Source organism: Felis catus, chromosome B3 (genome assembly GCF_018350175.1).
Source record: "Felis catus isolate Fca126 chromosome B3, F.catus_Fca126_mat1.0, whole genome shotgun sequence".
NCBI lineage: Eukaryota > Metazoa > Chordata > Mammalia > Carnivora > Felidae > Felis > Felis catus.
In genome coordinates, this window is record NC_058373.1 from 109,598,471 (window position 1) to 109,625,102 (window position 26,632).

The 26,632-nt window shown below is 40.1% G+C and overlaps 1 protein-coding gene across 3 annotated transcripts in view; it reads right to left on the reverse strand.

Moving 5' to 3' along the window:
- Window positions 1-223: 223 nt before the first annotated feature.
- PPP2R5E (protein phosphatase 2 regulatory subunit B'epsilon) overlaps window positions 224-26,632 on the reverse strand; it is a 148,990-nt gene continuing 122,581 nt past the window's right edge. For 2 of the 3 annotated variants that reach the window (XM_011283256.4, XM_003987722.6), the window contains exons 6-14: window positions 21,750-21,880; window positions 21,571-21,630; window positions 20,480-20,588; window positions 19,004-19,057; window positions 18,851-18,901; window positions 16,948-17,067; window positions 12,157-12,284; window positions 10,007-10,108; window positions 224-5,069 (exon numbers count right to left, since the gene is read on the reverse strand). In XM_011283256.4, coding sequence (XP_011281558.1) covers window positions 4,970-5,069; window positions 10,007-10,108; window positions 12,157-12,284; window positions 16,948-17,067; window positions 18,851-18,901; window positions 19,004-19,057; window positions 20,480-20,588; window positions 21,571-21,630; window positions 21,750-21,880 — 855 coding nt within the window. In that variant the 3' untranslated portion in view covers window positions 224-4,969. The remainder of the gene's footprint in view (window positions 5,070-10,006; window positions 10,109-12,156; window positions 12,285-16,947; window positions 17,068-18,850; window positions 18,902-19,003; window positions 19,058-20,479; window positions 20,589-21,570; window positions 21,631-21,749; window positions 21,881-26,632) is intronic. The other variant, XM_011283257.4, reaches the window with a different exon arrangement.

The following is a 26,632-nucleotide window of genomic DNA, read 5'->3' on the forward strand; positions in this document are numbered from 1 at the left end:
ATGAAACGATGAACTACTGGACCATGCCACTCAGTTTTGGAGTAGTATGCCCATAAAGCAAAAGACGCTGGACCACTGCCCAACATTACATCCCCCTAATCATCTCAAGATGAAAGCCTGAACATACCAACCCCACTGCCTCATAACTAAGCGGATCAAATCTGTTATTTGTATGGTTGAAATGGCCACGGAGGACAGAAACAAACACACACACACCGCCAGGCACCTGAAAACTCTTTGCTGCTTTATTAGGATGCACCCACAGTACAGAGCCTCTCACATGGCTGTGAAAGGGGAAGGTTACATTTCTCTTTGGGAGCACCTTCATTTTTGTTTCTGTTACCACTTTGAAGAAAGTAAATCATTTTCAAAGAAAGACATCTTAAATTCCAAGTGTTTCAGACTCAGCTTGCATTTTGTTGTGTTTGAAAAGGAAGTAGCATATTTTAGCCAGAGCTGGAAGATTGTTTTGTGGCATTTGAATTTTGATGTGGATCAGAAGTCTTCACTGTCTGGTTAAACCAGTCTATAATTTTCATATGCAACTTTTCGTATCAAAAATGTTTCATTTTTACCTCTGCCGACAAACAGATGCTGTTTTAAACACACACACACACACACACACACACACACGCACACACAATTAAATTGAAAACCAATACGAACCACGGCATTTCTAACAGGGAACATAAACTTTTGCTGCCCTCTCCTGCTAAAACAATAGAATACTACAATACCAAAAGATTGATGAGGCTAAAGCGCAATTTTCAAACGAAAACCAATGGATATGTCATTCTCACGAGACCTCAATCAAAAATCAGACAACAACCAGAAAATGTATTGGTAATATTTATATTTGAAAGTTCCCCATTGATACATGAGGTCTGGATTACAACTTATTTACAATAAGTGATTTCAAAAAAAAAAAAAAAAGTAAAGAAAGAGAAGGAAGGGAGGGAACGGAGAAGGTAGAAGGGAAGGAAGGCAGGAAGGAGGCAGGGCGGGGCGGGGGGAAGGGTGGGAAGGAGGAAGGGAAGAAAAGGAAACCTATATTCATAGACATCATAAACTGGGATGTTTATTTCCAAGAGAGAGATTACTGCTGCTGTCGTGCACAGGAAGCAGCACAAATTAACATTCCACTAGATCAAAATTTGCTCAACTTTCTCTCAAGATGCACAATCCTTTTAGATTTTCAAAATTAAATACTGAGAAATATAAAACACATTGCCAATATGCCTACTACAAAAATCCTTTGTGGGTCACTCCTTAACTTCACTCAGAGAAGCAGCTGAGCCAGAATATAAAAATAAAAATATTGATGTGCAAATAAAACACCACTGATCATGTCTGGTGCCACCTTTTTGCTACAGGTGACACAACTTTGTGATAACATTGGTAATAGCATCAAAAGAGAGAATCTCTTCATTTCCTGGGCCAGCTCAGTGCACCTAATTAAAGGCAAAGGACAAAACAGAAGGGGGGAAAAAAAACACAGAAAAACTCTGAAGACTTAAAAATGCCAGTAACATCCATACATCTTCCCTTTCCCACCCCCCGATCCCCACAAAAAAATAAAAAAGCTTTTAAAGCTCTAAATATACTTTTTTTTTTCTTTCCATAGTGTGATTGAGCCTAGGGCTATACATTTCTGTATAGCAGGTGCAATTACAAGCAATTCCTGGCTCTTTCCTGGACTGTCCCACGCATAGGAGGTACAAAATAAATTAAACCCTTCCATTTAGGCAAGCAAGCCCAAGATGAAGGAGCATAACCCTGCTTGTGAGTATCCAGCGGCATCGAGGGTATTAGTTATTTCTTACTTTTTTTTATTTTTTATTTTATTTTATTTTTTATAAAAAACAGTCAGATGTCAGGGAGAGCAAAATATAATAAAATTTAAAGGAACAAAAACACAACACGGGAGGGAAACAACTGGGGACCACTTGCACAACGAGAAAAGGAATGCATGCTTGATTCAAAGTATGAGATGGGTCAGTTCACTCACATGGTTGTTCTAGGCCCACAGCCTAAGACCTCGGCATCATTCTAAAACCACAGGGTTTGGTTTGATTTCGTTTTTTGTTTTTTTTGTTTTTTTTTTTTCTTCCAAAGACACTCTTTATCCTATCCCTGAAACCAATATGGTAGGGATGAGGCTGGAGTGATCGTCACTCACTAACTACAATATTTGCTATTTAAAAAATATATTTATATATAGTTCTGGAAATTATGAAGCCAACAAAATAGAACACAAAGATGCATTTGTCACAATTAAGTCAGGCTGCAACAACAGCAGAAATGTGGGAAAGGACAGAGAGAGGGGGCTGCTGTGAATGCAGCAAGTACGGCCTTAACTATGTCACAGAGTGCAACAGTCAGGTCACCTCGGTTACTCTGCGCCACCGGACACAACATGACAGATGTCACATTGTCACTTTCGGTTTAAAAAAGGAAAGACAGCGTTTCTTCTCAGAAGTTGCCCTATACATTTTAGACATAAATTTATAATTGCTTCTGTACGTATGTCTAAAATTCGGCTTTGTTCTTCTCAGTTTGGAATGGTCAACGTCCAGATTTAACATCAAGGGTATCTGTGCAGTCCTCACCTTTGCTCGGAGGCAGGCAGAGGTGCACGACAGGATCCTCGTTTTTCTCATCGCAAATGACTGCGTTTCGTTGTAATGGGCAGAGAGTTCATGAACCAGGGATTTTAAACGTCCTCTATCTAAAAAGATGAATTAATGGCAAACAAGTTTATACTGTCAAAAACAAATGTAATGCAGACTCAAAACTAACGGGGCTCAAATCAAAAGAGCTAAAGGAGATGATTTGTTACAAATTTATTTTTTATCTTTAGTGTTTGAACTTGCACCTTTGCTCCAGCACTTTTAAAGTAAGTTGTTTCATTTCAGCAGCCTCTGCCAGCTTTACATTGAATCCCCATTAATGTTCTTAAAAAAAAAAAAAAAAAAAAAAATCTTCATTCAATTAAACCATGTTGTGTTGGGTGTTGCATATGACTCTTTTACTGCTGTTTCTTTTTCAGAATTAACATAGCCAAGTTTTGTTTTTGTTTTACAAAGTTACTGAGATGACAATATCCATAATTAGCAGACTTTTTTTACGCACAAACTGTGACCTGATAATCCTGAAACACTTAATAGGGGAGAAAGGTCAGCGGCTTTTATTTTCCTTTTTTCTTGGAAACGATAAAACTGCATATTCTACTTTATATTTAAGTGGAAGGAAGAAAATATACAAGTCCATATTGATATTATATTTCTATTAAGAGCAACAACATTTCATATGTTCATGTTTGCTACTATCACAATTCAATACATGAACACAGAATCAGCCCTATGCCACGAATACTGCTGGAGGTGAAGGTTTAGGATTATCAACTCACTGCTGCCACGTCCATAACAAGCAAAAGCATCCTGAAAATAAATTCCAAAACACGTTATCTTTCAGTACATAATAATGCAACCGCATCAGGTTAAGTACATACTGGACACAAATTTCATCAGCATCTTATCTCCCCAAGATGTAGTAAGATTCCTCTTTTAAATACAAAGCAGAGAGCCAATAAGGTATAGATCTATAATACAGCCCTAAATTTTGTTTTTGTTTTTTTCTTAAACAATTTGGTCACAATGCACCTTTGATATAAAAGCATTTTTAAACTTTATTATTAATACTCAGGACATTAGGGATTTCCAGATTTTTTTTTTTCAGTAGCATTTGTAGAACCACTTTTGGTAACAAATACAGTAGTTAGGAATACGCATCCAATTCAGAATGCATAATAATGTTTATCCTGAATCCTTTCTGGCTAAAAACAGGGCTGGCGCTATGATGAGATATAGAACGAGAATCTACAAAAAACACTGTAATATGTTTGTTTTTTCCCAGAGGCTACATCCTCTTTTGCTGGAATACTTTATAAATACATATTAAAAAGTAAGGCAACAACTCCAAACAGTCCAAGCTGTTTGCTCAACTCTCTTCCCAATTAGATTCACAATCCTGGTGATCAATCTCATGGTTGTACTGTTTAGTGTTTGTCTTTCTTATTACAAAATGGTCCAAAAGGATGTTTTCTGACATTTCTCAAACATCTCTGGTATGTGTGTTCAATGATGGATGCAACTAATACTGGTCAGGTACTGAAGCCTATGATGTCCCAGTACCTGTTTTCAAAGGATTCAAGACATTGATTTGGATCCACCATAAACTGGATGCATGAACCCAAAATTCCCTTCCCTACTATGTTTATCACCTCTTCTCTTTTACTCCTAATTTTAAAACTAAAGGAGTACCAGGACTACCTGGTTACTGGAAAGATGTTCACTCCAGTAAACAAAACTTTTACCAGGGACCTTCACAATTCATGGCCCCCTTCCACATGGACATTCAACTCATGAAGATGTGCAAAAGGAAAAGATGTTAAATTACAGTCAAGTTATCCAGAGGAGGATGTTATACAAACTGATAAGGAAATGACAGTTTTTTTTTCTTCCATTACTATAAATACATTTAACAGCTTAGCAGAAAGACAAGCTAAATTTAAGATTGTTCACATTTGAAAATTGTTTCATACTCTCTGCTAAGGATAAATAAGGAACTCCTGATAATAGAATTTTAACATAGCAATTTCATCAACAGATCTCTGAAGACTGTTTTTTGTTTTTTTGTGTGGTTTTTTTTTTTTTTTTTAAAGAGGGTTAGAACAATGATTATGTTTGCAAAGTTCTGAGAAGTCCATCTACTGTCCAAACTTTGGACTGAAGTCCTTTTTTTTTTTTTTTTCCTTTACTTAGAGACAGGTATATACAGTGCTGTTGTAATAATGAAACAAATGTGAAATCTACTGCAAAGGTGCACAATACAGAAAACTGTTCCTCCCATCTTCTACTACATAAATGTGTGACTCCACAGGTTAGTGATGCTGCTGTCGTTATTTCTGTTAAGTTGGAATTATGCCATCACGTCTAAGACCTCTCTTTAATTCCAGATCCTCCAGTTTTTTCCACAATTCTTCACGTTCCTTTTCTTTCTTTTTCTCACTGGGGAGAAAACAGAATACAAGGTAAACAACTAGGAAAGTCGGAAAAGATTACCTAACCGTAACTGCCCCTACTCTTCCCCCATGTATATTTTAGAAGTAGTCTTTGAAAAGTTTGGTATTAAGCTTGTGGGTATTTCTTCATTTCGGTTTTTCTCTTGCTTTTTTTTTTTCTTCATACTTACATACACAGAAACGTATGTACTGAGCAAGAGATGACAAGACTATTTTAAGATTTCAAATTAATATTCATTTTTACTTAGCCTAACAATGAAAGTTAACTTCAAAATGACCAAGAAACAAAAACAGAGGTCACTTCTATGTATCCATTATCTTAAAGATCCAAAGACGCATTAAGCGATTTTTATTGGGGATCTAGTTAAAATCTAATTTTCTCTTTGCCTCCAAAGAGTTTCTCAAAAGGGATGCTAGGGATGATACTGATGCAGAGCAAGTAGTAGGTCAAGAAAATATACTTTCCCTTTATTATTATCTATTTTCCCTACACCATGTGTAGTAAATCCTTTAGCAGAATCTTGTTCTTGCAAGTATTAATCAACCACAAAATCCATGTTATTAACTTATTCTATACCTATATATACAACCAAATAAAATGTTCTTTCTTTTGTGACTTGAGTTGTAACAATCTGGAAGGAACTTCACTGACAGTATCATGAATCAAATTTTTAATGTTCCAAGCCTTCAAATTTGGCTCAATACCAATTTGACTAGTAAATTTGATAAATTTTACTAAAAAACTGGACGCCCAAAATAGGGTCAACAAATTTTTTTTGCCAAGGACCTTTTATATCACCGTATTTTGATAAAAGAAAGGATGTTAATTTTAACATCAACCAGATAGAAAATACAAAATCAAGGAATATATAGGACTATACAGTAAATTAAGTACATTCCCATTTATTAAAAATAATCCACTGCTATCCCTAGCTTTCTCATACTGTGATGAACCAGTAAACAGCAGACTCAGGTAAGAGTTGTGAATCTGATCCTTCCTGAAAATGGGGGCCCTGCCATCTCAGCCATGGGGATATGGTCCCTGTGCCACTTTAGCTAGCCAGGCCTTAACCTCAGTTACAGTACAGTATGCACTCAGGGAAATCCACACAGGTTAAGTGAAAGCTGTATATAATTCCAATGCCTCATATTTTTTAATGTCATCCCCAAGTTTTAAAAAAGTATTTGATATCTACGGCCATACAAATTAACCCCAATCTCTAGAAGTACTTAATTTTATATTCTCATTCTACTAGTCTTGAGGAAATATTTGATTCTGTAGTATAATAATTAATATTATCATTTCATAATTAATATTTTGATAATTTAGGCCTTTATACTATGACTAGTGTCAGCTGTTTCTAATACAATCTGCACAATATGAATTCCAATGGGCATAACAATGTTTCCAACAGGTCTCTATCTGGTAATTTTGACTCCAAGAATTATATCTGCAGGGCAATAGAGACTAAATTAGATGATCCTCCAATCATGAATTCCAAATTCTTAACTGTAAGTAAGCTGTTTGGTAAATTAATCATTTTTGGTTTTTCAGTAAGGTTTAGGAATAATATTAGGTCTAAATAAATGTTACCAAAGAACACTGATGGCCTTTTCATTTGGAGGGGGAAAAAGGTGTTAAGCAAGGGTTTAGGAACTTTTTAATTTTTAAAATTATTTATTTATTTTGAGAGAGTGTGTGTGAGCAGAAGAGGGGCAGAGAGAGAGAGAGAGAGAGAGAGAGAGAGAATTCCTATTAGGCTCCTCAGGTTCAGTGCACAGAGCCCGACGCAGGGCTGGAACCCACAAAACCATGGGCCACCCAGGGGTCCCAGGAACTTTCTCTGACTAAAACACAGGTTAAACATAGGTTAGGTTCACACTGTCCTAATTTGAACTTTAAATTAAGTGCTGCCATCATTAAAACACCCATCATCTTGTTCCTGAAGCATTTCATTCACATCTGTGATCAAGAGTTTTATGGCTGGGGCGCCTGGGTGGCTCAGTTGGTTAAGCATCCAACTTTGGCTTAGGTCACAATCTCACGGTTCATGGGTTTGAGCCCCGGGGTCAGGCTCTGTGCTGACAGCTTAGAGCCGGAGCCTACTTTGGATTCTGTGTCTCCCTCTCTCTCTGCCCCTTCCCTGCTCACACTTTCTCTTGGTCTCTCAAAAATAAATAAATAAACGTTAAAAAAATAAAAGTTTTATGGCATTCAATACAATTTGTCCTGTGGAGCTTTCTTCCAGATGAGTTTTATGCTGACTTATTATACATCTTCTATACTGACAACTTTACCTTCAAATATTCTAAATATTTCTGATGTAGTTTACTGTCATTCCATTCTTTCCTACTTTTTTCTCTCTCTGTAGGTGGGAATTTTAAAGCTTAACCATACTGTCATGCTAGGATTACTGTCAAATTCTCTTCCAATTTTAATTTCACATCGCACTAATGTTAGCATATGCATATAACAATGCTAGTTATTTCTTCTACTCACCATTTCCAGATTTATAATACTTAAAAAATTTATCTAAACTGAAACACTTAAACTTGGTGCCATCCAGAAGTAAACTCTTCCATTTAGCTCTTCTCTAATAGTAGCAAATAAATCTCTTTCTTCCCTTTCCCTAGTCTCACATCCAGGGAGCAGCCAACGTTTCCATCTGTTCAGTACAATCTTCTATTGATCGTTTAACAAAACATTACCCTTACTTTAAAAAAGTCCTTCTTTCATTAAAAAAAGTCCGGGGGCGCCTGGTTAAGCGACCGACTTCAGCTCAGGTCATGATCTTGCCGTTTCCGAGTTCGAGCCTCGCATCGGGCTCTCTCCTGACAGCTCAGAGCCTGGAGCCGGTTTCAGATTCTGTGCCTCCCTCTCTCTCTCTGCCCCTTCCCCACTCGTGCTCTGTCTTTCTCTCTCAAAAACAAATAAAGGTTAAATTTTTTTTTTTTTTTTTTTAAAGTCCACTCATGGTAAGTCACTCTAATACACCAGATGTTCAGAATCAACTTCACCAAGTCTATTCCTGGGCCCCTTGGTCAATAGGTATCTTTTTCAAGGATTTGGTCTATTTAATTTAAATGATAAGCTACCAAAATTCAATACATATGAATTAATTTAATTCAATTTGAATATTTTAGAAATAAGGTCTTTATTTCTCTTAATGGAATTCTACAGATTTTTCTTTCATCCTTATTGAAAGAGGATAATAATTACGGGTTTTCAGTTGCTTTAAAAGAAAAGGACATTATGTAAAACACACTCTTTAACGGTACACCACAGTATGAGAATGTGCCCTTTATTTCCTCTACTTAAATAACACTTTTAAATAAAGACTTTAAGAGTTTGAGCCAAGGAGGGTTATAAACGTAATAATTTACAACAACTGTAAACAGTTAAATTGAAAGTTCCTTAAATTACAAGTACGGCACAACATATCCCATAAGTGATATTTATCCCAATATTGTATAAAATACCCCAGCCTCTTCTGCCTACAGGTAAACCACTTGCCATATTCCATAATTAAATTTGCTTTTCAATATAACCACATTCTGGTAATTTTTTTAAAAAAAATCACTATGATAGTCCTCTGCCCCGCCACCAAACCTTTCCCCTCATTGCTCTTTTTATCAGTAAAATGTAAGTAACACATGCAAAATCAGGCAAAGCAAAGAAGCAAGGGAACCACACATAGCTCTGTTCAGGAGGTTCAGCAAGGTCTTGGGTCTGAATGAGCGTACACACCCCTGGGATCTTCTAAAGTCCATAGTATACAAAGTCCATACTATACAAAGCTGACATTTGCTTCTGGATCAAAGCGAAACCAGAAGCCCAACTACTAACAAGCTCTCTAGACCTTCCTCAAGTTCTCCAAGTATATCTACGTCAAGGTCTGAATATTTGCATCCCATCCTGCCCAAAATTCTTAGGTTGAGATCCTCACCTTCAAAGGTGATGGGTTCAGTAGCTAGCCTCTGGGGAGAAGATTAGGTCATGAAGGTGGAGCCCTCATGAAAGGTATTAGTGACCTTGTAAAAAAGATCCCACAGAGATTCTCTGTCCCTTCTATCATGTGAAGACACAGTGAGAAGGTGCTGGCTATGAATCAGAAATGAGGGCCCTTATCTACCATGCTGGCACCATAATCTTGGCTTCCTGCCTCCAGAACTCAGAGAAACACATTTCTATTGTTTATAAGCTACCCACAAAACACCCGTATGTGGTAGTTTGTTAGAGCAAACCAAACGGACCAAGACAAACTCTTTTAGAAAGTCGGACATGTTGAACAAGAAATAATGAAGTTGAAAAATCACATATAAATGAAATCAAGAAGGGCTTTACTAAGCCATTAGCATTTATGTAAAGAATTCAACTGGTTTTTGCTCCCTTTTGGTCGCAAACATTTCAAAATTTGTATAATACCAGACTCTTCACCTCCATGTTCTTTTCACTGTCCTTTACGTCCTAATGAATTTGTTGTGTTCTAGAGCAGAAAGTAAGTTCTGGGCCAAAGAGCTAAACAAAAATGGTGCCTCACCCCTCTTGCTAGAGCGAAGTATACAAGATCTGCCCAATTCTAGCTCAGATAAGTCCAGAATGGGAGTGAACCCGGATGGCAAACTACCTGATGGATTCCTTAAATGGGCCCGAAATACCAGTTACATGCCAGGCCCTTAACTCTGAGGTAGAAGAGACACATGACTGAAGGGAAGGAGGAAAGCAGCCTTTCTCAAACTGACCCTTTGCTCCCTAGGGGCACACCAATAAAGACACAGCAAATGAGCATGCAAAAGTGAACACAGAAAGACAAAAAAGTGTGTTGCTTATGATTTCGGGTGCGATCGGGCAACTGCGGCAAAGAGCAAGGAGAGAACTCAACAGTTTTGTGCACAGCTGACAAAAAAGCTTTAAAAAGTTACCGCTGACGATCTGACTTGTATGTGGCTGTCAGCTCATCAAACATGGTGCTGTTCATCTCCATAAATGCCTTCAACACATTATACACTAGCGCCACGATAGCCCTGGGAAGCACAGAGACAAGAGAACGCGTTGGTTAGTCTTACATAATGGGAGCTGGGAGCTGCATGGAAAGAGGGAGAGCGGAACCTGTGTCTGAACGAGCTCCTTGTACTGCAAAATCTCCATCCCTTTTCAGTTGCCACAACTAGAAACGACCTACAGTTCATTTCCACACCAAGAGAGTTCCATTCTTCACTGTTCCGGGCAAGATATCTTTCGGAGGGGTTGGCAGGATTAGAGAAAGAAAAGTCTAATTCTGCCCTTCTAATTATCGGTACCCAGAATAGACCTGTCTGTGGGCACTTGTTAACTTCATTTAATACAAAGGCAAGAATAAAAATAAAGCAACTTCTCCCTAAAAAGGAGCACCTGTGGTAGGACTAACCTTAGAGACCAGAAATTTGCACAGAATTTTATTTTTAAAGTGATAATATACATAATTCATCAAAATCAAAAGCTGTTCTCATGGAAACAAATATGTATGTTATTCATATTCAAAGACAGGATACCGAACCCCTGTAAGTTGGGCAGTTTAATGAGTTGAGTTTCTAGTTGTGATCTGGTGCAGTCCATTCACTCCTGCTAAGTTCCCTCGCCAACCCAACACATGTGTCGCTGAGGTGACCGGCAAGCTGGTGATGGCTGCCGTTAGCTGTGGAACATAGCTAAATGGCCAAAATGGCGGCACACAGATTCATCAAGTGGAAGAATATGCTCTTGTCGTCTTCAGGACTGTGCCCATGACGGGCTCGATATCTTCAGACTAGAGTCTAAACAGCACTGCCCTTTGCAAAAATGCCCATTACTTCTGTTTTGCAACAAATCTGCTACCAACACCACTGAAGAAGGCACTGGTAAAAGTCAGGCCATAGGTCAAAAGAAAACGTGGGTTTGATGCTTCCAAAACATAAATGTACCTGCTGTGTCGTTCTGCCCTGTGCCTATTAAAAGGAAAACTTAAGCTCCCTTCTGTTGAGGGAAATGACCTTCTCACATACAATGGATAGTGATGGACAAGAGCCAGATACAGTGCACTGAGCAGCTACAGACACTTGCCAAAACCACTCTCTAGGTCCCCAAGAGACTACCTGCATAATGAGAATTATTTACCAGTTCTTTATTTTTATGAGTTTTAATAACAAAATTTGGCAAATTTGAAAAATAAGAAATGTGATATTCTACAGTTGTATGCAAAACTTCTAAACGCATACTAGGAATATACTTAATTACATCTTACTAATATCTAATACCACACTAAATTTTCTTTCTATTCCAGAGACACATGTAAAGCCATTCAAATACAGAATGCTTCAACCTTCATAGGACTAGATGTTAAACATATCCTTCAGTGATTTTAAACTTGTCTCCCTAGAGAACATTTGTAATGACAGACTTGGGTTTTTAAGAAATGGATCGTGCTAAAATGCAAATCAATTCAAAGCACTTTCCTCCTTAGGACTCCTTAGTATTTCCTTATCATCCACTGGTGAAGGTTCATGTGGGGAGGGAGGTGAACTCTCCCTTTCACCCCATCTTCTATCCACCTCCCCAAAAGACCTGGTAATTTAGCCCTCCCAAACTTACAGGTTTCAGAACCTGACAGGTGCTTTTTATGTGTTTGTGCCTTTTAATGTGATGATGAGACTCACTATGAAAGGGCTTCCCCGTCCCATCCACCTGCCACGTTGCTTTAAGAATCCTTTTGAGCATTACCCCCTCGTCAATGTCAGCAACCCTCTCCTCTCACTTTAGACCACCCCCCAAAAAGCTCTGCTACATTCACAGACAAGTCAGGAGCCCCTCATGGAAGCAGAGATTTTAATGTAACTGCACTTAAAAAACACTGTTTTATAAAATATGTTAACTTGTGGGTCTCCCCAACCAGCTAGTGAATTTCTAAAAGACAGGAGTTTTCACATATCTGTCTTCACCAACAGGCACAGCATCTGGCACATGGCAAGACTTTATTAAGCAAAAGAGAAAGAGGGAGGGAGAGAGGGAAGGGCGAGGAGGGAGAATAGGAAGAAGAGGGGAGAAACTGAAAACCTACGGATTCCAATGTTCTTTTGAAATCCTATAAAGACTGGAAAACATGATGGGAAGGATGACATTCGAGTTTTCTTCTATCAAACTCATGATGTATTCATTATTCCAATAATACAGTGCCCTTTCCGCCACCTTTAAAAAGGAAAAGAAAAAGAAAATATTAAGAGAGCAAAAAAGACAGATAAAACAAAATTAAAATCTCTCCAAACAAAAATATTTTAAGACTATTTTTATATCATTCAATAAAATGTGAAATTAAGTATTAATCACACTTTACATTGTTGTGGATTTCAAATCTTTTAGAGAGTTCCCAAAAGGTTCATCAATTAGAGGAAGGAAAAAAGTTTCCCTACCTATTATTTCTCTGTATTCTCCTTCAATACTGCCCATTTCATCTGAGCTCACATCTTCCCTCCCAACACTCCAAACACCTTTCCTCTCTAATGCACACTGCCTTCCTCAAGTCTTCAACTCTCTTCTGGCTCCCTTCTTTCATCCTACACACTTCAGACCAACCCCAGGGCCCGGCACGTGGCTGACATTCGGCCACCAGCTGCTGAGAAACACCCAGCTACCCGTCCCCACAGGCCAGTCACATTTGCTCAGCTCGTCCCCTGGCCCAGCCACTGTGCCAACACTGCACACAGGACGTCCCATCCTTGCCACCGTCCGAGGAGTAAGGTCGTGTGCTCCTTGCAGAGATGGAGACACTGAGTCTCAGAGAGGCTAACAACCTGGCAAGCTCACATTGCCCGTAAATGGTGAGCACTGGGACTCCAGGCTCGTGACCACACTCTTTCCACAGTTTATTTCTGGTCCCTTCCTTTGAACTGCGTCAGCCAGGAGAAAGTCACTCAGTTCCTGGACTTAGGGACACTGGCTGTGCAGACACCTGCTTGCTATGTCAGGTCCCTTTTCTCTGACCACCATGCTAGCCAATGGACTCTATGAATTCAAAGGAAGGCAAAAAAAAAAATAACCTAAACAATCTCAAAAGGAACCTAAAATAAGAATAACCAAACCCCAAATCTCAAAAAGGCTAAAATCTTGACAAGGGTGCTTTTTAGAGTTGGAGAAAAAGAAAAAAAGAGTGGCTTCTTTCATTCAGAGGGATTAAAAAATTACATTCTAATTTAATGAATTAAATTTACATTAAATTTAAATTTAATAATTTAACGAAATGGTACAAGATGTACCCACCAATAGACTCTGAGAAATTAAGCCTTTCCATTTACATTATTCAACTTGCTTCAAAAAAAAATCCCGGGCCTCATGAGGCACTAGACCCTGAGAGTACAAAGAAGACAGTCATTATTGAATGTTTAGTACATGCCAGGCACCGTGCTACGCGTTTCACACACACACGACCTTATTGAATCCTCATGACCTCACGATGGCACAAGCGCCATCATTTCCATTTTGCAAATGAGGAAAATAGAGCCCAGAGTATATAAGCCATTGCCTCAAATCCGCATGGCTAGCAAGTGGCAGGTTCCAAAGTCCCTGCTCTTAACTTCTTTACTCTGTTATCCCCTTGGAGCTCATATGCCAGCAGGGGAAGGGGGGATCTACGGGCCTATCCTATGTAACCCGTGACAGATGCTGTACCGATAAAGAAGAAACAAAGAGCCCGAGGAAAGAGTGGAATGAACAATCTGGATGACCTGAGGGAGAGGAGGAGTAGCAGCAATGTAACACAGGCGGTAGCATCTAAATGGGGCTCTGAAGGATGAAGCAAAGAAGGATAAGGCATTCCAGGCAGAGGGAATCACAGGAAAGGACGGCAGAAGTGCTAACATGGACGATGGGTCTAGAAACCGTGAAGCATAAGGCGTGGCTGAGGCAGGCAGAGCCAAGGACAAGAGGAGGAACGGGGTTGAGGCTGCTCTGAAACTGACAACCAAAGGGAAGAACTTTTGAAGAGCCCACCAGAGGATGCTGGTACAGAAGGAGAAACCTAGGATTTTCCTACATCCAATTACAAGTCTAATGTTTACCTGCTACTTAATGCTAACAAGTATTTTAATGGATGTATGTGTTACTATGCAAAATCACTTACAGAAAGTCAGTATCCAGCAAAGCCCCTTAAAGAGGAAAGGCAATGCTTATGCAAAGCAAAAATTAGCATGTCTAACACTAGGACAGAACCACTAGTTTCCTGGGACCCACGGTCCTCCTTGCACGTGGAGTGGTCTCTAGTGGGAGCCGTCTGACTTCCAAGCCACACGGTGGGCAAGTAGTGAAAGGCATGTGACTACACACAGTGGCGCTTGAAAAATGTTTGCTGGATACACCAAGGAACACTTAGGAAATGAATAAATAAGAACCTCTTTGGGGCACCTGGGTGTCTCGGTTGGTTAAACGTCCGGCTCTCGGTTTCAGCCTCAGGCCACAATCTCATGGTTTGTGAGATCGAGCCCTGAGTTGGACTCTGCACTGACAGCACGGAGCCCACTTGGAATTCTGTCTCTCTCTCCCTCTCTCTGCCCCTCCCCAGCTCGTGTGCAAGTGCGCACTCTATCTCAAAATAAATAAACATTTTAAAAATTAAAAAAAAAAAAGAAAGAAAGAAAAAGAAGAACCTCTTTACTGTCCTTCTTTCTTTAGTTCTAAGTCTTACTTCTGTCAAATAATTTTGAATTATTTTTTCTTTCTGCTATGGACTACACTGCCTCCCCCCGCCGCCCCCCCCCCCCCCCGCCCCGGCCAAATTCATATGTTGAAGCTCTAACCCTCAGTGTGGGTGTATTTGGAGACAGGACTTTTAGGAGGTACTTAAGGCTAAAAGAAGTCATATGGGTGGGGTCCTAATCCAATACGCTTGGTGGTCTTAAGAGGAGGAAGAGAGAGATCTTCTCTCTCCTCACACACACACCAAAGAAAGGCCAAGTGAGGACACAGCAAGAAGGCAGCTAGCCATCTGCAGGCCAGAAAGGGAGCCCTCACCAGAAGCAGGCCAGGCCGACACTCTGATCTCAGACTTCCAGCCTCCACAACTGTGAGAAATACATTTCTGTGGTTTAAGCCACATGGTCTGTGGTGTTTTGTTATAGAAGCCTCCTGTGATCTGAATGCCTGTGTCCCCACAAAACTCATATGTTGAGATCCTAACCCCCAAAGACGATGGTATGAGTACAGGGGGCCTTTGAAAGGTACTTAATGTTGTAAGAATGGAGCCCTCATGAATGGGGTTAGTGCTTATACAATAGCACTGATAAGTAAGGATACAAGAAATCCGCAACTCCGAAGAGAGGCCTCACTCAACTGCGCCGGTACCCTGATCTCACACTTCCGGCCTCCAGAAACATAGAAATAAATTTCTCCTGTTCATTAGGCACCCAGTCTGTGGTACTTTGTTACAGAAGCCTGAATGGACATAGCAGTAGCTGACTAGACACTGTCTCCTTTCTAAAGCTTCTGAGCATCATTTAAGGCTCCCTGGTGATCTTAAAAGACATTGGGGGGGGGCGCGGGGGGAGAAAAAAGAAAAAAGGAGAGAGAGAGAGAGAGAGAGAGAGAGAGAGAGAGAGAGAGTCAGTCAGTCAGTTCTGGTCCTTGCTTTCCACAATGTCAAACGTCCTGATGAAAACTGAAAGTACGTTAGACAATCCAGAAGCCTGAGCACTCAGGCCATGCGTAATATGCAAACACCGACACAGTATCCTGCAATTGTGTTTTGGTCTGTTTATCTGGACATGTGTTGTATCATCTGAATGCAACGTAACGGTTCATATAAATGGCTTCCACTTTTTTTTTCTCTGGGTTGACTTTGTGGTATAATCGCTAGACTGTCACAAGATCGTTGCCTTAACATACTAACATGTCTTTGGGTCAAAAATTAAAACGACAACTACAGCCAATTGTCTCCTACCTACTCAGGATACTGACAGCTCAGGGGAAAAGTTCACCATCGAGTCCACCATGTTAACAGTGTGTGATTCTGTGCTACCAGCTACAATCTGAACAATCTGTTCCGGTCAACAGGCAGCACCTAAACAGTTAATCTTCAAGGTCTGTGATTTGGACCTTGGTGAAACAGTGAAAGGGCATAAAACCTAACATGTTTTCGCTCCAGGTCACCCCCTTCCCTCTTGTGTGGGTTCTGCAGTACTGCGGCAATAGGCCCAGTTGAGGAAAAGGTGGCTGGGTTCGCTTCCCTGTGATTCCCCCAGAGTGGCCACAAGGAGGCAGAGTGGTGCCACGGGAAGGTCACCAACGTTCACAAGAAGCTACACTGAAGGGACTCACCTCCTTATGAACTCGGGGCCCTGAGCAAATCATTCTCTGAATTTCAATTTTTTCTTCTAGAACACAGCAGGCAGGGAGGGTGAGGGGGTGGGGAGAGCCCCGTAGGATAATTTGAAGTTTATAAAGAATGCACGTAAAGCATCTAGCATAGTACAGAATGTGTGTGTTCTGTCTCTTAAGCTTTATTTCGCATTCTCTCTTACACTCTGCAGGAACCCTACCAGTCCACCCCTTACTCAGCCATTTAACTGGAGACAAATTACTTTACCACTTCGAACTTCAGTGTTCACATCTGTAAAACTCGTAATGCCCTCCTTGCAGAGTGATCATGAACACTGAAGTCACTAGACAGAAAACATCATCACGGTGGCTGTCCTATTACAGGTGTTCAACATAGAGGAGGTCATTATTAAAATTATCATAGGAGAAAATAGCAAATAAAAAACAACAGGTAGCTAGTGTCCATTACATTTCTTTCAATACAAATAAAATTTTACCAAATAACATATGTTGCACAGGCCACTCTGGCTCAGCCTCCAATACTAACCTGAAAATGGGGGCTAGATACACATTTGGCAATTTGTTTAAACAAAGGTTCTTGGATTTTAACAAACTGGGAGGGTTCGATCACATCCAATATTTCTTCCAGCTCCCCAAGGAACATGACCTGTAAGTACATACAAAACGCAAAACCTCAGGTACTTCGTTAAAAAATCCAAATGAATGATGAGGAGTCATGAGAGTTTGTAATGTTTTAAGAAAAATTTACACATAAAACCAAACAGGAAAAAATTAGCATTGTCTTACGTTAAATGTTCACTTCATAATGAATTCACCAGAGGGTACTTATGAAAAGCAAAGCCCCTATAGCTTTGAAAATATGATTTCCATTTACTTTGGAAAAATTCCTCTACGTGCTACATCTAACCCAGAAAGGGGGGGGGGGGGAGCACTTACATGTGGCGGCAGGGACCTTGGGAAACAGCAATGTCCCTGGGGCTCTCCCCTCTTTTGCTCTCACCTGGCTAGCATCTGCCTCCCTACTCTTATTTTTCAAACAGTGGGAAAAGCAGTCCTCCTGCATGATGAACAAAGGTCCACAGTGGCGCATGCAGGTATCTGCTAAGTGTTTCAGCCCCTGCTACGTGCTAGGTGCTCCGTAGGATTCACCAGTTAACAGAGACGGAGAGACACAAATGAGCAGGTTCACCCACATGTAGGTACCATTTTAATCCCATTAGCACGCACTGAGCCCATCTCCACGCCTCCACACACTTACGTACACACACACACGTAAGCGCGCACAACTGCCCACCATAAAGCACAACGAGTCTCAGCCTCGGCACTATGTGTCTCAAGAAACTGAGCTTTTAGATCACAAAATGGAGCCAAATCAATAGCACAGTCGACTGTTTTAAATACAACGGAAAACTTACAGAGAAATAAAGAGTTACCCATTTAGGCACGGAAAAATAATTACCTTAAAAAAATTAACTATGCAATTAAAATACGACATATGACAACGTTTTCAAATCTTGAGGTGCATCTGGGCAGCAATGTAGGGTTTAATTTTGTCTAACAGGTATTAAAAAGTCAGATGACTTCTTGAAATTGTATAAAGTAGGGTTTTGGAGAATTGAAACTGATTTGAAAAGGAGGGTATTTCTTTTAAAAGTAATACAAAGTAGGCAGCTGACTCTTGCCATTTGTCAAGACACATAGAGGAGTTCTCCCCCAAGTCTCCCAAAATGTCAAGCTAACAGATGACCTTTCCTGCTGGGCCATTTTCCACATGGTTTCTATAGAAGAGTGAGCGCAGGTCTGACACCCAGCTAGGCTCACAGCTAAGCTAAGAGACTTCCTCTCCTACAACCTCCTCACAGGGCACATGGCTGGTTAGGTCTTAGCAGAAGTACAAATGACTGAAGGTCAGGGATTTCCAGGGCCACTTCTGAAGAGCTGGAACTAGAGGTCTGTAACATAGTTTACAATTGTAGACAGTGAGATCCCATCTGTACTCTATTTTAAAATGGGGAGTATTTGGGCTGGCGGCTTTAGCACCTATCTACAGCAACACCAAAACCTCCACACCATGAGGGTGGCCACTAGAAAGGTGACTTCGATAAAGCTAGACAGTGGGGCACGTGACCGGAGCCTGCCTTGGGCTTCCCTGGGACTGAGCGGAGCGTGATAAAAGTTCAGGGTTCAGGAATCAGGGTGGCGGATTCTGACCCACTCCCTTCCACTTAGCGTCTACTCAGGCAGGCTACTTCAGCTCTCCATGCTTCCATTTTAAAACTAGTAACATGTGAATATTTACAGACCTGCCTGACAGAGATAAAATGAAGATTAGACGAGATCATGGATTTTTACACATACTTATCGGCTCAGAGCCCGACACTCTACAAAGTATTTAGTAAGTTATTAACACGCTGACATTAAGCACTTACCTCTTTTTGACTACATGTTTTAGGCCAAAATTTCATTAACCCCCTAATAACCTAAAATGAAAAGGAGAAAAACAATGGTACTTAATTGTCCACATAGACTCTATGAAAAGTAGTCATTTTGAAGTCTTTTGAAATTATGGAAAAAATACTTACTGGTTCTGTGAGTGAAGGATCTTTCTCCAGAAACTGTACTATGCAATATGCCAGCTGGAGAAACAGAAAAATGAAAGACAAAATTGGAAATGTTATATACTCAAAAGGGCTCAAAGATACATCAAAACTTCCTACAAAGTTTCTAGACTCTGGTTTTAGTAATTTCATGTTCAATTCATTCTAAAAATATAATATATATAAAATGAAATAAAAAGCTACTTTTTCAAGCCAAAGATTGACACTAATAACGCCCCAGGGGAATTTTGTTAAAAAAAAAAAAAGGATACTGAGACATGAAGTATCCAGCTAATGAAAAGCAGAAATATCACATTCAGTATATTCTGAAAGTATCTCATCTACATACAGTCTAAGCTACATCGCATGGGCTTCCTTTCTCTCTGGGCCAACATCAACAGCACGGGGTTTTACTGTGGCTCCAGAAGAGTCCTACACGAAAGGCAGGCACTTACTAACCTCTTGCTGACCGCCTAAAGTGGCCCATGCAGGCTGAAGCGGTTTCGTGAAGAGATAAAAGGTTGTACCTGCCACAGTTAGAACCGGGAGAAATGTGAAGTTTTACATCTGATGCTAGCCCAGCTAGGTAAGAATTCTTTTACACGATCATGAAATGTGATTTCAAAAACCAGAGGCAAGATTTGTAAAAGGGCTCGTAAAGATTTTTGGACAAGAAATCCACCCTTGCGAAACAACATTTTGATGGTGTTCGAAATTAGAAACATATGGACTAATTTTTCCTCGAAACACAGAATTTCACATTTAAAGAGGAACACTGCTCAGAAAAATGTGTGACATTTTTATGCAAACTCAAAACATTCCCATTGGTTTGGAATACTAAAATTAAAATGCCACTACATCATTTATCTGTCCCCTAGGGACACACGTACCACGCAAGGCAGTGTTAGCATGGAAACCAGACTTGGGACAAGACAGAGGATGCTTTTTAAAGTCACAGAAGCTAAAAATAAAAAGATGTGAAAGTACTGATTGATTTGTTTACTTGGGAGTGTGTTTATTTGCCTGGAGAAAGTGAGAAGGAAATAGTGAATTAACCACAAGAGGGGGCAGAGAGCAAGTGACAGGCTGATGCAAATGAGGATGAGATCAAATATTCCAGAACACTCAAAAACGATTACAAGTCCAGAGATCTAAATCTGGAAAACACACATATTTTATTCTATGTTCAATATATAACTTTGTGCACTAGTCAAGTCATTAAAGTTCTCTGTAAAATGAGATGGCGGAATAGATGTTCCTCCCTCTTGAAAAATACTCCCATGATTCCCTTATGCATAGAAAACATTAACACACATTTTAATTTTCCTCGGGAAGTATTTTATACTTGAACGAGTTTTTTTGTTTGTTTGTTTGTTTACGTAAGGAAATATCAATATCAAAGAAACACTGAGTTTATAAACTTTTAATTTTGCTTCCAAAAGAACTTGCATAAAATTCTACCTGGGCATGGAAGAGTGATAGGCTCCTGACAGTGTGTAAAGGGATCAACACTTTCACCAGAAACTGTTTGTGTTCTGCCTTAAGAGGTAAAGCAAAGCCATTGATAATACTAGGAAAAAGAAAAAAGAAACATGAATTAGCAGCATGATCACAACCAACTAAACCGAGACCACCTGTTCATAGAAGGACCAGGTTAAATCGGAATCAGTTTCTGTTGGGTCCAGAACAACCTAAACCCCACCCCAGTGGCATCCAAGATTTCCCAGTTACTTCAAAGAGCACATTTAAGCAGGAAGGAAATTAAAGAAAATTTGCTGATGATCTCCTAGCATGGGCTCTCATGCTCTTAAACCGAGTAAATGATTCTGAGCAACAGAAAGCTGTTCGATCAAAGACTCTTTATTTTTCCTTCCCCCTAAAACTGCTCACTTATGACCCTTTCCGTTTGTAGATATCATTCCTGGAATTTCTTCTCAGACCAAGAATACCACAGATATAGAGCCCAGCCTGGGGAAATCACAGAAAAAACCATGGGACTCCACCTTCTTTTTCTCCTCCTATTAGGGGGAGAGACTAAGTAATCACATTGTCCAGTTACATTAACCTCCCTTGTGTGTAGAAACCTACACAACAGCTGTCTCTTTCCAATTCATTCCACTCGTCCAGGCAGCAGCTGTTCAAGAACTACGCCTGGGTACATGGCTCCTGTGAAAAAGGCAATCCTTCCAATTTATCTGAACTTGTGGTCAAAAGATACGGCAAAGGACAGGTAGCCCAGAAACTAACAAGAAAGAATAAGGTGTATGGGAGTAACTGGCCTGGCTGCAATCAGATGTACTGTCTCTGTAGCAATGAACAAACTGTTAGCTCTTTCAGTCATTCCAGTAGAATTAGGAATGCCTAATTGTGGAACAAGGGGGAACAAGAAATCACGTCTTGTAGGGTCAGCTGGGAAATAGGCTAAGGCACAAATTAGAGTACCCGATGTACATACAGCAAGAGATCTAGGTCAGAGTTGCCCTGTGCCACTTGAATCTAATTTGCAAAATGTTATTCACCTGAGATTAGCAATTAGCTAAAAATGTGCTTACCTTCCTAATATTTCCAGCAGTTCGGCTACACCATTGAAGTGTTCTGTTTCATAAACAAACCTTTTTTAAAAAGGAAAGAAGGAATAAAGTCAGTACATGATGTTCAAATATTTGATGTTTACTTAACACTTCTATGAAACCACCGATTTTACTCGTCCTCCCCCCCACCCTTCACTTACCTTAGAAAAATATTGTTAATCTGTTTTCGGATAAATGCTCTAAGACCAAGAAATTTGCCATAAATTCTGTGTAAGACTGTTTTTAAGTAGTCCCGTTCCCGAGGGTCTTCGCTGTCAAATAGCTCCAAAAGCTGTTGTAAATGAAAGACAGAGTGGAAGTCAGAAGTGGTTTCAGGAAAGGATTTAGGAGTTCTGCCACTCATGATTTAAAATCCCTCCCTCCTTTCCTTCCTCAAAAGTTTATTATGGGCCAGGCACAGTGCTAGTCTTTGGAAATACAAAGATAAATCAGTCAGACAAGGGGCTTACATTCTAATGAAGAGATAAACACAATAATAATCATCGTAACAACAGTAAGAGGTAACACACATACTGCACTTAGCACGATTATCATGCAACTTTCTAAGCAATCTACTTATGTTAATCCTTCCTACAAAGTAGTGTTATCCCCATTTTACAGTTGAGGATATTGGGGCTCAGAGATCGTTGGGCAACTTGCCTTTGGTCTCACACCAATAAATGGCAAAGCTGGGGTTTGAAACCAAACAACTGATGCCCTAGAGTCTGTGATTTCAGCTGCTGCACTCCTATAACAAACTACCTACTGAGCTCATGTTCCAAATATACAGTTAGGATAAGCCTTCAGCTCTCCCCGAGCATGCAGGTAAATGAATCAACCTAAACCAAAGCCAACATCTAAAAGCCCCCAGTGATCCTGGCAGTGTTCTCTTTGTAGAGCTTGGTTCTTGTTACACAGGTGTACTCACTTTGTAAACACTCACTGAGGTGAACATTTATGATTTCTGTATGTTTATTATACATGGATGACATTCTTTCAACTTCCACTCACTTGTAATCTACAGTCAGTAACTGAATCCTAATAAGATATCAACTTATGTCAACAACAAAACCTGTACATGAACGTTCACAGCGGCATGATTCACAATAGCGCAAAGTGGAAACAACCCTAATGGCCATCAACTAATGCACGGATGAGCAAAATGTGCTACAATGGACTATTATTCAGCCCACAAAAAGGAATGAAGAACTGCTACCACACGGAGGAGCCTCTGAAACATCATGCTAAGTGAAAGAAGCCAAACACACGGGCCACATACTGTAGGAGCAGGCAAATCCACAGAGACAGAAAGCAGAATGAAGAATGTCCGCTAAGGAGTATGGCGTTTCTTTGCGGGATGCTAAAACACGTTCTGTGATTATATAGCAGTCATGCATACACAACTTGGTGAATATACTAAGCAACACTAAGTTGGAAACTTTTTTAAAAGGGTGGATTTTACGGTATGTGAATTATATTTCAATAAAGCTTGTCTTTTTCTTTCTTTCTCTTTTTTTAAATGACAGTGGGCAGGTTCCTCCAGCTGAAGAACAAACTTGAAGACTGGTTTGAATTTTACAGAGTTCCTCATACATTCATTATCATCACAATAAAACAAGACTCACAGTTTATACTAAAGTTGACTTTACAGCAAAACATCTCAAGAGCATACTGACAGTATACAAATGAACACAGACTACACTAATTACCAAAAAAGCTATCAAGACACACGTAAGCATGATTTCAGGTGATTAAGACATGAGGCTGACAGCAGAAGAATAACTCAGTGGGCAGTAATCAAATAAATTATCTGCTTTTGCTTGGTGCTTTTCGTTGAACAAAGACACAATTACAGACAAAGAATGGCCCTTCAAATAACGGCAGGAAGTACAAACTGAAGGAGAATCTTCAAAATTGGGCAGGGACAGAAATGCAATTTTTGGCTACACAATGTCATCCATCTATCTATCCGTCCACCCGTCTGTCCATTCAAAAATCAAGCACCTCAAATAAATATGTCTGCCTATCCAGAGCCAGCCACTGGGCAAGGTGTCAGAGATACAACGGTGAGCAAGACAGACACAATCAGCTTTCACAAAGCCAAGCCTAAATGAGCGATACCGGTGAACGGACAGCATAAGTGGTTTAGGATACTATATGAACACACAGCAGACAAATCCACTCTACTGGGGAGAAGTGGAGTGGTAGGGAAGGCTTCTGGAGGAAGTGACATCCAGACAGACCCATGAAGAAATGAGAAGGCTGAAGTGGAGGGAGAGCGTTCATGGCAGGCTCAACAGCACATACCTTCACCAGCAGCCCATCAGAATAGAAGCTGTTAAGACAACTGCCGTCTCTCTGCCCCGTCAGCCATGCAGTCCATCAACCAATCAATCAATGTCCGCACATGCCAAGAACTGTCCTTGTTACTGTGCACACACACACTAGTGAAAAACTTGGGAGCCCACAGGGAAAGCAACGAGCAAGTCGACTAAACACTTCCACAGGGAACACTCTAAGAAGGAAAGGTATGTGGCCCCATAAGCAAAAAGGTCCCAGGGGCCCAGTATCTCTTATCTACCACACACACAAAATGACATAAGATCTCTAACCTACTCATCCTACTCCTTGTTAATGGAAATAATTAACCTTTTAAGTTCTACTTTTTAATCTGGTTTCTATTTTTAGGTGTTATAAAAGGGTTTAATGGGTAATTTGCAACCAACATAAGAGAAGGTTTGAGGGGGTGTACTGTTAGCAAAACCTGAATCAACTATGTTTATGTACTATTAATCTTAAGAGTTTAATGAAAATATAATTAAGCAAAAATTATTTAACTTGTGTTTTCATTAGGCACTCAAAAAACCATGCATTACCAGGCATCTAACTTAAGTCATTTACAAAGCCACAGATAGTATCATCATATATGATGTCCTATGAGAAAGAAAGATAAATTACATTATATAAATTACTTTTTTGCGGCTCTATAGAACACATTTTTGGTGAGTTCATGATATAAAAGACAAAAGAAAAAGTATAACAACACACAGGTCGAGAAAAGGAGGAGAGGGATGAGCTAGCTCTGCTTTCCGAAACAAAATGACACACTTGTGCTTAGTCATATAGACACGGCCCACAAAAAAGCAATGAGAAATCTCATCCAGCATCTGTAAATGCCTAGTGAACTGCACTCCCTACAATGTAGCAGGCAACTTGTTGTCAGAGAAAAGCTGACAAAGTCTGTAGGTGACTACAGAGCAAAGATAGACCTGTCAACATGCTGACTCCTAGTTTACAAAGCCAGCTTTCCTGAAGCTCACAAACAAGGATGAACTGGGGAGTGATTTAGCCAAAGAACCCTCCTTTGAACCTAATCATAAATCTCCAGGGACATAAAAAGGGCAAAATGAAAAAGGCAGTTAGGGTCTCCCAATCAGACATGGGAGACTGAAACTCTCTCCTGAGTCCCCCCTGAGATTAGAATAAAAGAATAAAAATGGAAGAAACCCACGGGGCAAAGAGGAATGGAGAGCAGATGAGACAAATTTACACGTTTTTCAAAGATGGAAAGTGGATGGCAAGGGGTAACTATCTTAGGTTTCCTCTTTCTCCACTCTGCTAAGTGTTTTTCCATCCTGCCAGCAAGGAAGGGAGCCAACAAGAAGCAAGCCAGTTCACACTAGAGAACCCTTAAAAGGCTTAAGAACTGAAGACACCAGATATATTTGATGGCAAGGGTGTGGGGAGCTAAAAACAGGAGGGCTGGTTGAAAGTTTGTCGAAAGAGTAACAAGACCTCCCAGATCCGTGTCCCAAGCAGTGGACTAAAGATTTACAATCAAAATCTGGAGAGATTAAGCACCCAAGTCTCTCATCTTCAAGACACTGTACACAGCTAAGTGAAAAATTAAAAAAAAAAGGGGGGGGGGATTAAATAACAGTCAGCATGCTGAAGAATGAGACTTCTGCCGGTCCCTTTGCCTAAGCCCTCAAAATCCTGGATGAGGTAGGAGATAGGAAGGTCCCTTTTGAGGGACCTCAGCCTCAGCCTCTTGACAGCCTCAAGAGGAAACACCTGTTGATACAGATATTTGAGGGTCTGTCATTGAAAGAGCAAGGTCTCTGCCCAATGTGCTAAGTGTCTCCCATTTGTGTGCATGCATGCACACACGCATGCTCACACACACACACGCGCGCGCTCTAAGAAGGCTCTTCAATGGTTCTAAGAAGCCTCTCTGATGACTAACATGTAACTATGAAGCCAAGGATCACCAGCATTCTAACACAAGAGACCAAAACAAACAATCATAAAGACATCAGAGGAAAGAGCCACAATGCAAGCAAAGAAACAAACAAACCAAAAAAAAACCAAAACAAAACAAAAAAAACTGCAAAAAAGAACTTATCCCCAGAAATAAACAAACCTATTGGATCCCTGAAACAAAACAGAGCAACTACAGATGGATATTCAGAAAATAAAAAGAACTTCTGGAAATTCAAGATGTAACAGAAATAAAACTTCCAGAAGAACTGGAACATTACAATGAGCAAATCTATCCTGAAAGTATAGAAGAAGATAGTATATAGAAGAAAGAAGGTAACTAGAGGATCCATCTGGAAGGTCCAACACGTTCCAAACAGGCACAGAGAACAGACACACAGACACAAAAACAAAGCACATGAAATTATCTAAGAAAGAATTCAATGCAATTTTCCAGAAAAAGGGGACATGAGTTTCGATACCGCTAAGGGCCAGTATGTTCTCTGCACAATTAATAAACAAAGACCTACAGCAAAGCACATCAGTTTGAATTATGTGGACACTGGGGACAAAGAAAAGATCTCAAAAGCGGAGAGAGAAAATAGGTCACTATAAAGGATAAGGAGTCCCAGTTGGTGCAGGCCTTCTCAATACCAATACTGGAAGTAGAAGACAATCTAGAACTCCCTAAAACATCTGAGAGAATATGAGTTCTAAACCATAAAGCTATCCCTAGCCAAAATGTCAATCAAGTGTGTGGGTAGAATAAAGACATGTTCAGAGA